This window comes from Anopheles gambiae, chromosome 2 (assembly GCF_943734735.2).
Source record: "Anopheles gambiae chromosome 2, idAnoGambNW_F1_1, whole genome shotgun sequence".
NCBI lineage: Eukaryota > Metazoa > Arthropoda > Insecta > Diptera > Culicidae > Anopheles > Anopheles gambiae.
In genome coordinates this window covers 29049275-29059670 of record NC_064601.1, presented here as the reverse complement: position 1 = coordinate 29059670, position 10396 = coordinate 29049275, and the positions used below count along the sequence as shown (strand labels likewise).

The window sequence follows — 10396 nt, the reverse complement described above, 5'->3', positions numbered from 1 at the left end:
AATCAACGCTAGAAAATAACTTTTTTTCCTCTGTTTGCTGTTCACTTTCCGTCCAGTCCCGAACGGAAAACGAAGACGAACTGCCCGAATCAGAACGGACGATGGCACGTCTACCGCTTGCGCAAACAAAATATAACCGTTGGCGAAACAGTGCGAAAGGCGCGAAAAGAAGGGAGAAGACATCGTCTTCGCACATAAAACTGTCATATTAGAGAAGATATTAAATCGTTCGTACTTGTCACGGGCGTGCACGCGCGCATCGCCCTTTTCCTGGTGCAATTAGAGGCGGATGCATCAGCCAGCTGCTGCACCCAACCCCCCCCCCACGGGTGGTGGATATTTATGGCTTTAAACTTTTTACTTACGCTACTTTTCTTTTTCTTCCTGCGCTTCTTTGTGGCTCGGGCCCAATGTGTATGCCAAGTGTGATTAAAAACAAAAACCGTCTTTTCCCTCTGGAGAGAGAGAGTTCGTTTTCTTCGCAACGTCGCAGTTAAAAAAACACACACACACACCAACACGATCCTTGATTACTTCTACACTTTTATTTACGCTTTAGTTTCCACTGTTCTCGGCTTAAACGTACGTTACACAATCTTAAATAGTGACACAATGGGAATAAAATAAGGTAAGCTTGTTACCTTCGCGCCCGAAACGCACGCGCATCGTACACGGATCGGACCTACGGATGAACAACAGTGTAGGGTGATGGAACAGTGTCAGCAATGAAATATGGGGTGCGGGGGAAGAAGGACCAAACTGTGGCAACGGGTTGCTTGGATGAATTAAACTTCGCTTCGAGCAGGCTAGCAGAGTGACGGTGACGTAGTTGATTAAGTTAGCCGTTAGAGCTCATTTGTGCGCCATTTTCGTTCGCACGTCTAGCCTCCTGCCGGTGACAGTTGGGGACATTTTCCTGCAGTTTGTCGTTCACCAGCATCCACATCGTGCAGGTTTGTTCTCCAGGCTGCGAAGTAATGCTCACCTCTCGCCGGCTACAATGTAGCGTGAAGGTGGGATGCGCCACCCATAAGACGTCGAGAAAAAAAAACTCCAATCCAATTTCCACCCTATTTCGGAAACGTTTCGGAAACCAGGCAACGGAATACGTTCCCAGGAATGCTGACGGCGGTGGGATGCAAACGGGAACCGGATTCAGAACGGGGTTTTGCGGAGAAGAGGTACCGTTGATCGGGGAGCGATGGTTGAAGTGAAGATAAGCAACACACGCAACGCTCGCACGTTATCAGTGCCCTCGGGAATGTAGTCGGGTGGTGTGGGATGGATGGCCAGGCAAGCAGTTCATCGTTCGGTTTTCGGCCACCAGCCGCAACTTGTGTGTGTGTGTGTGTGTGTGTGTGTGTTTGTGTGTGTGTGTGTGTGTGTGTGTGTGTGTGTGTGTGTGTGTGTGTGTGGGTATGGGGTGTGTGCATGTGTTGGTGGCATGACAGTGATTGTTTAGTTCTTGTTTCGTCCTCCCGATTGCAATTTGCCACCCTGCAGTCCACCGGCGCCGGACGGTTGGTAAATGGCGTTTGGATTTCCCTGAAAGCAAATCGACGTAGGTCGTTTGGTGCACAATAAGCAGAAGAAGAAGAAGAAGAAGAAGAAGAAGAAGAAAAAGAAAGAAAAAAGGGCGGGCATTGGCATGAGATATTGTATATAATGGTGTGCATTAATGTGTTAAAATGCTAGAAATATTTCCATAGGCGATCGATCATCCAAAAAATAATCCTTGCATAAACTTCGTCAACGCAAGACATGCTTTAGAAATTACAAAGAAACGTAAACCACAAAAAACAGTGTAATAAAAAAAACATAACATGAATAAAACATAACTAGCTTTTTGCATACTTTAAGGCGCTTCATGTCTTAGAAAATTCAATTAATAAGCTTGTGAGCGGCCATATTCAATTATATCCTTCGAGAAACCCATAGAACTGCTTCCAAAATGCATATTATGTGATTTTATGGTACGTATTGTACAGCGGATTGCATACCTTGAACCACTGCTCTTTAGAGTTTACCCCCCAAAAAGTATGCAATTCACAGCACAAAACGTACCAATTCATCGACCTCAGCCTACGCGATCGTTTGCCCGTTTATTTCAAGACAGATCTAGATTGTATCGTTATAAAGTAATTATTTCCCAGACATACCTTGCCCTGCTGCTGCTGCTGCTGCTGTTCTGGTTCGTATTCCAAGGGCAGCGGGGTCGTTGGCACATCACAGTCCTCGGTCGGTGGCACGACACAGCGCAGACTGCGCCGATCGAACACCAGCATGGCGGGGCAGCGCTGCAGCCGCGGGTAGCCACCCTGACACTGCCAGTAGCGATTGCAGGACTTGCCTAGCGGCACGTTGCCATTCGCATCCTCGTTGCAGAGTGCTGTGAGTACGGCGGGAGGTACCATGCAGGGGCAAGAGAAAAGGAAACACATTAGAAAAACAAATCTCTATCGGGTAAAGCTTGCAATCCATTCGTGAATTTCCTGCTTTGTGAATAGGGAACCTTCCTACGAACGGTTTTGTTTTTGCTTGCGTTTTTGTCTCTCACACAATAAATACCGTAGCACTTACTTTTAAATTTGTGCAAACGACATAATCGGAAACTAAAACGAACGAATTCAAACCTCGCTCGTCCTCGGTCGTCCGTGTGCCCGTTCATTCTCACGTCCTTTCTAACAAATTGTCACCATAAAGCCCTTTGCCGTTGCCACCTTTTTTGTGTGTTTTGTTTCCCCGTGCAATGGGTTATTTGTATTGCACGTTGTATCGTTTCGTCTGAGTGTATGTGTGTGTGTGATGTGTTACGAAAAACGACTGGTGCAGGTTTTATTTTCTTTTACTTACGGTGCTTCTGGCATCCATCAACGTTCTCGGGCCAATCGCAGCTGTGCGCGTTCTCGTTGTACAGCAGCCCACCGATGCAGAGCTGCTCCGTCGCCGTACCGTTCCAGCAGGTCCAGTACCGCGTGCAGGACGTCTCGTGCCCAAAGATGCCGTACAGCCAATCGCAGTGCTCCGTCGAGATTGGCCCGTCTGGAAGTGTCGTAGCGGAGAGGAGAGAGAGAGAGAGAGATAGGCAGCAAGCATCGGTGGGGGGGATTAAAATTATCGCCCGTCCAGGCAGCAACGAACACCGGACATACGGTTTCACCTCCAGCAGCAACAAACCCGAAACAACAGAACAAACTTTGCACCCGGTCATTACGCCCCCCCCCCCCCCCCCCTTCTGCTTAAAACCGAAACGACACTCCGACACCGACCCAAAATGTGCCTCCGGGTCGTCGTTCCTACACACAGCGGTGGTACAGTGAAGTTTTCGGTCGTCGATTTCGCATTGAAAAATGCCCCCCCCCCCCCCCCCCTCTCTTCCCCCAAGTTCTCCAAGGGACGATTCCTCGCCATTAGACGGTACGCCGGAACACAGCAAAAAAACAAACCCTCCCATCACTGGCGAGGCACGTCCACACACAAGTGCACACTTCAATTTTCAGCTCTTTTGTTGCAACATCGCCGAAAAACCAACCTTTTCACTACCACCGAACGGACCACCCCCACACTCTAGTGTCTGTTGTCCATGTTGTTCCTGCACACCCCCTCCTCTCCCACCAAAGACGCGCGCGCAATTGAACAAAGACTATCAAAAAACGAGCTCGATTAAGTTTTGAGATCCCGCCTGCACCCAACTCTCACCTGAGAGGGAGAGCAGCGCTTGCTTTGATGCAGTTAGCGTGTACTGTACCGTAAGTACTGTTTTGAGGATACAGCGTCCTTCCTACACCCACCGTACTCCTCCTCCTCCTCCTCCTCCTCCAATGCTGGACCGATAAATGAGCGGTCCCGTACAGGAGAGTACACTGAACTCCTAACCTCCCCTTTGATGGAGCTCTGCTAATTCGGAGTTCTGCTGTGCTGTGGCAAAAGGGTGGCCCGCTTCATGTTACGGCTTCATGGCAGTGCTGCATAATGCCCGGCGAATTGGGTTAATTTGCGGAAAATGCACCGGCAAACTTTGTTTCACGTTCAAGAGCTTTTACTTTTCTTTTCTATCGGTTCTTTCTTGTTGTTGTTTCGCGCTGCCATTCCGGTTGGGTTTGATGTTTTTAACGGGCTGGGGCACACTCATAGTGCGCTACGATTCAACTCGATTCCGCCCGGGTTCGCACTTCAAAGCGAACGATTGTTGCAAAGTTGTAGCTTGGGCCGCTTTCTTCACGGTGGTGCAACAACAGTCAGGATGTGTTTTCTGTCTCAGATGGTTTCGTTTGTATCAAGAGCGGGATGCTGTACAGCACAGATCCAAAATAGGGCGTTATTTTATGAATTATACTTTGTGGAATAGTTGCAAGTTGCATTCTGTTTTCTGCATTCCTCGTCCAAAAACACACATCACGCCAAAAACGCCCAAAAGTTATGCAATCTGTGCAGCAAAATTACCCTTTTTGACGTTTTCCTCCTTACAACTGCCTTCCATCTCTCTCACCCACAGACGCATACTTACTTGCCAGTTGCTTGCCGTCGCAGTAGTTCGAACGCCACGGGTAGTCGCAGCCCTCCGTGACGCCCCGGTGCTTGCCGGCGAACACGAGCCCGTTCGGGCAGTCGTACAGCTCCGGCTGGTTGTTGATGCACTCCCAGTACCGATCGCAGTACGTCACGTCACCGACCACCTTCGACTTGGTTTTGCACGGGTCCTCCTGGTCCTGGCGCTGTCCACTGGCGAGCCCTGTTTCAAAGACGGATATAGCGCGTTAGTAAGGTGAGTTTGTCGGTTGTCGCCTTTTGCACACACGCACACACACACACACACACACACACACACACACACACACACAATGTTGTTGCTAGTTGGATGAAAGTGAAAAACCCCGTAAACTATTGCATTCCACTTCGCTCGCCTAGTAAAGTACCTGTTGCCTTTGGCCGCGTAAGCCAATAAAGTCACCGTGTCGACATGCGATGCGAACAAAACACTCCCCTAAAGCTCCCTCGTCATGTCGGACGACTGCTTGGTTCAAGTTTCTTATGTCACACGGTAAGTTTGAGCCAGCCGCTGACAGACGACGGCGGCTCCGAACGAAGGCAAGGAAATGTAAATGCAAATGAAAACACTGTTGCAACATAAGGACGCCACACTCGACGTCGATCTCGTGCGCTGATCAGCCCAACAGTGTACCGCTGACAGACAGTGTGGCGGGCGGATGGGACAGCTCGCAAATCCACGACACACACGCACGAGCGCGAGACAGCACAACTTTTAATTACATTCCAATGTAATTGAATACCGTTAGCGTGGGGCGAAGCTCAGGGGGCGAAAGCCGCGAGTGAACCTTCGCTCCCTCGTGGTGTCTGTGTGCTCCAACGGACGGTGTAGTTGTTGCTAAAGTGAAACTTTCCTTCCCGGTCGGTTGATGAACTTAGCTTGACGAATGAAGAATAAATTTAGTGCACGATAGTGCTGTGGCGGGTGGCACATTTTGACAGCAAATCTGTCACAACAAAGGCATAAAGTTCACAGCCGGCAAGCGAAGGAAGGATAAGCAGAGCACTTCCTTACACTAGAAAGTCATAGACTGATTATGGTTTAAACGTTCACGGTGTACCTTACTGGTTTCAGACTAAATCCACTTTTGTTTCTTCGACACAACGCACAATCCCGTTTCACGCTATCTATTTCTGATCGATCCAGTCAGCGCAACGGCAACGGGCGGCCGAAACCAATCAAATCAAAAACAGCCTACAGCGGCTTCCACCAAGTCGCCGTTTCTAAAGCCGCGCCACTAAATGCCACTCTGTCATTTCAATTTCACCTCGTCGAATAAACAGCTCTGATTGGAAAACTTCATCAAAAACTCCCTACCCTGTCCTGTCCTGTCCTCCTAACCGTCCGTCCGACCCGCTCTACAACACTTTGCCCACAGCCCAGGCCCGTGATTGAACTGCCACCTTCACCTGCACACAGCGCGCGCGGACAAAGAGCTGCAAAAGCTGGGGCTGATTATCCGGCCGCGTGTTGCAACACGTGCCAGACTTTTGCGTGCTGGCCTCGGCAAATCGATCCCAGGCTCGTCTCCCGCTTCGTCCGGGCTGGCTGGCCGGCCGTGCGAGTATTTGCACAAATTGAATCGCACACAACCACAACCGACACACGCTTTGTTCACTATCCAACGCACTCCGATCGTTCCCGGGGCGTACTGTGTTTCGATTCTTTCACGCGAAATCGTGCAATCACACACCCCGTACCCGTGGATGGCATACAAGTGGGCAGTGAGAGCAGAAGAGATAATTAATTCCTTAATACTTTAAGCGTTTTAACGGACGGTTCGCACGCCATTTTACTACGGGAAGGCACGAACCCGACAGCCCGACAGGTGGTCGGATTTCACGCGCAAACGGCACCGTCTGGCGCGGCCCCGGCGACCGTATGTTCCGGCAGCATTTGCGCTCTTTCATCATTCGCCACCATTCGCACTGAATTGGTGGATTTGTGGAAAGTGAGCGCTTTACGCGCGATAACATAATGTAAATTCCACATCTAGCGTTGGTGGTCGGCACGGAGGTCTGTGCTCGGAGTTCCGCCCAAAACCATTGACCAATCCTTAGCCGCTTGTTCGCCGGTTCCATTGAACGGGCGCTGTAATCCAATTCGAGCGTACTCCAGCACTTCGATTGCACTTAACACTGGCGGCACCGAGAAAATGGTTTACAAAAAAAAATCAATGTCCTTTACACGTTAAATTAATTGCATTAAATTTTAACACTCACATTCACCGATCGACCGGTCGACCGGCTCGTGCAAATGTGTGCTCGCCCTGCTCAGCCCTAGGGAATTGCACCGAAGATGGAAATCTTCTCGATTTCTCGTCCACTTCCACTGCCCAGCTGGAGTACAGTAATTAATTCGATTATGATGGAAATATGATTTCACATTTCCACCTGCCCGCCAGCCGGCGATGATTGAAGCCGCCGACCCGCACTCAGCAATGGCAATAAAATGGATCCCTCGAAAGGGGGTTTGCACGACTACAGAAGGCAAAAAGAACTGGCACACACAAACCGCTATTCCACCGAGGGAAGCAATGCGTTCATTCTAGCTGTATCCCCCGAGAGCATGTGCTCGCAAGCCCTCCGCCACTACTAATCCCTAGTGGAAAAGGAGCCAAGAGAAAACAAAAAAAAAAGCGAACCCACACAACCGGAAGCGATCGGAATAGGTTGTCGTGGTGCCACCGACAGTAGCAAATCTATTTATAATCCCATTTTTTGCCATTTTCCAACACCGATTGTGTTGCCGTACCTTTAGCGCCTGGTGCCAGTAATTCAGCGCTTTCGCCCGATAAGCACATTACACGCTTTCTATTTGGCACAATTAAATTCAATCAAACCAACCTGATGGCTGCAACCGGAGGCCATTTTTTGTGTCCTCCTTTCTACCCGGAAGATGCGCACAGTGCTCCGAGCCCGAAGATGGATGATGTTGAAGCGACTAAAAACGTCACAAATTTAATCCCTATTCCTTTTGCCAACGGTGCGCTAAAATGGACTGTAAATTTAACACTCATTATCTCATACACACACACCGGAGATGGAGCTACATTGAAGGCAAAGTCACAGCAGCATCCATTAACGAGACTTTTTCGAAAGCACTTTCCACCGTTATGGTGTGTGTAAGATGCTGCGCCCATCGAAACCTACCCGATAATTAAATTCATAAATACGGGTGGTGGTCGGTCGGTCTCGGCCTTCGGGAGTTGCGCTCGGTCTAAATCATGCCATTCCCAGCGGGCATGAAAAGCCTTTGTTTGCTTAACGTTCGTTTCTTATCATTTGTCGCTCTTTTTTTTGTCGGTTTCTTCTGTTCAGCTCACTCGTCCTTCGGCCTCACTGGCAGCAGCAAATTCGATAAGACTGATTTCTTGAATGACTATTGCAAGCAAAAATGGCTTCCACTTTCACTCCACCATTCTCCGCCCACGCCCATTACCTTGCTTCCGCTCCGCTGCGGGCGAACCAGGTGAAACAATTCGAATTATCGTTCGACGCGCTTTTTACTCTCCATCCACGACGCTTATCTCCAAACGGTTGTCATGTCGTAAATCGCTCGTTTCGCATTATCCCCCGGGCGCGCCACGATGGAGGCGTCCGGTCATTCACGCGCGATGGAGCAGCCCGGTACCCGGTACACCCGGACGCCCGACACATTCGCGCTTATCGTGGATGTAAGACTTTGCTCCCGAGGCACTCAAAGCATGGCGCCATAAAAATTCACTACCACCGGTGGCCAGTTTATCTAATTTACCGCTCCCCGCTCAATCGCTTGCCTGAATGTTAATTACTGTGATTTGTTCGACCGTTTGGGTTCAAGGTTCATTCTTCCTTCTTCTTTTCCCTTCCTTCCTTTTCGTGCGCTCATTTTGCTTTAACTTTCCCGCGTTTGTTCTAGCATATCTCTTCTTTTTTAAAATAAAAAGGTGATTTCTATCTCCACTGTCCACGGTTTGGTCATCCTAATTAGACTTCGGGGTCGAAATTGCAAACTGTCAGAACTTTATGCGCATCCGAAGCAACACATTTCCATCTCCACGGGGCAGGAATCGGCAATTCCGATAGGGCCAGTTATTTAAACGGTACAAAACAGTAACCAGCAACGATCCAAAGAGAGCAAAAAACGAGCAAAAAAAAAAAACAAAAAGAGAAAACAGAGAAAAATAGCTTTCTTAAGCGAATTAAACCCCATTGTTTGGTTGTGTTTCGTTTCGCTTCAGCCATCGCGTAGCGAGAGCAAGTTTGAAAGCAGGGAATGATTCTATAGACTGTATCCCTCTTGCCCATCAAATCGCCCTCGAGGGTAACATTCAACTGCCAGGGCAAAACAAACAGAATGGCACTGGTTTAGCTTAGCCGTAAGTATTATCGGCTATCGTTTTCGGCAACGGAACACCTACTCTAAATTTACTCCCCTTTACCCTTATATCTCGTAGATCAATTCTCTGCACTACAAAACAACAGTATCAGTTCCATCTGTCTGCCAGTGTACGTGCGATGCATCAAAGCAAACCTTCTCCGAGCGATAATTATAAATTATGATGAGCTAAAATGTCCGCCTGGGACTCCGCAAGCAAAAGGGGGCACCGGGCACAGTGCCAGTTTATTGCACCACAGGTAAGCGCCTCTAACCGACGGCACAACAGACATGTCTGACAAACGCGTTGCCGCTCATAGCAGTGTGAATGTGAAATTGAAATTAAAATAATTATACGAATTAAAACGCTCCACTGCGACGCTTGAGACTTGGTTGGCTGGTGCGCACGAGAAGCGTCCATGTGCCGTCCCCAAATGGTCCCGTTGCGGTGATTGAAGCCAAAATGGAGTCGCTCCAGCAGGCTTGCTTGTTCCACTTGCCCAACAGCTTCCCCGTTAAGCATAGTTGCAAAGATTTCGGCAGTTATAATTGGAGAGTCGAGACCATAGCTTTCTTCCTCTGCGGGAAGGTCGATAAAGGAGAAACGATCCTATATACATACTTACACACACAACAGAGGAACCTCCCAGCACGTACCACAGTAATGTCCCTCCCTCTCCCCAGGCAACGGTGTGTGTGTGTGCCACATTATGAAAAGTGCTCATTACATTAATTAATAGTGCAATCGTTAGCCTCATCGCGAGACTGCATTGTTTTAGGTCGGGATGTTGGGGAGCGCAGTAGTAATTATGATGCTTTTAGAATAATTGCTCTCCAAGTATTTGTGAATACAAATACAGTAAAACTCTTTTTTTGCAAGTTTAGACACTCTAGCAACACGTGTTGATGACAGCGCCGCATAATTAGGTCATCACGGCCTGGGAACTGACCGACCGAACGAAAACAATTGTAAGCAAATCTAATGTAAACAATATCGACCAAATAAAAAACTGCTGATCGCGATCGATCAGCAGAAAATTAGTATATAAGTTAGGAATAAGCATGAATAAATCGACTTTCAAGCACAAGAACTCAAAGACTAAGTTGTTTGTCTGTTCCAAGCCAAGTCGGACGGTAAAATCCTCCTGTCTTGGCGCTTCCCAACGAGTTCAGACTCGGTGCGGAAAATATATGGTGGCTCCAGAGAGGATTAGTAGAGACCTCGCAACGTACAAGTCGGAGGTTAACTTCCGATCTTGAAACCCAGAGTCGGCAGGAACATACAAGTCGGAGGTTAGCTTCCGATCTTGACGAACGTATTCCTGACCGATAGAGAAAAACAACCAGCGCTCCAACAGAGGAAGGTTCGTAAAAGCGGAAAACATCGCGAATGTATAATAGTAGCCAAAAAACGTAAAGTGCAACAAACCAAACGAGTGCAAAAAAGTGCAAGGCGCCGTACGATCACCGATATATTGTGATTGAATA

The 10396-nt window shown here is 48.6% G+C and overlaps 1 protein-coding gene across 6 annotated transcripts in view; it reads right to left on the bottom strand.

Moving 5' to 3' along the window:
* Positions 1-523: 523 nt before the first annotated feature.
* Positions 524-10396, bottom strand: part of LOC3290701 (protein obstructor-E) — a 46775-nt gene continuing 36902 nt past the window's right edge. For 5 of the 6 annotated variants that reach the window (XM_061643403.1, XM_061643405.1, XM_061643407.1 and 2 more), the window contains exons 3-6: positions 4508-4732; positions 2854-3042; positions 2160-2389; positions 524-1545 (exon numbers count right to left, since the gene is read on the bottom strand). In XM_061643403.1, coding sequence (XP_061499387.1) covers positions 1459-1545; positions 2160-2389; positions 2854-3042; positions 4508-4732 — 731 coding nt within the window. In that variant the 3' untranslated portion in view covers positions 524-1458. The remainder of the gene's footprint in view (positions 1546-2159; positions 2390-2853; positions 3043-4507; positions 4733-10396) is intronic. The other variant, XM_061643408.1, reaches the window with a different exon arrangement.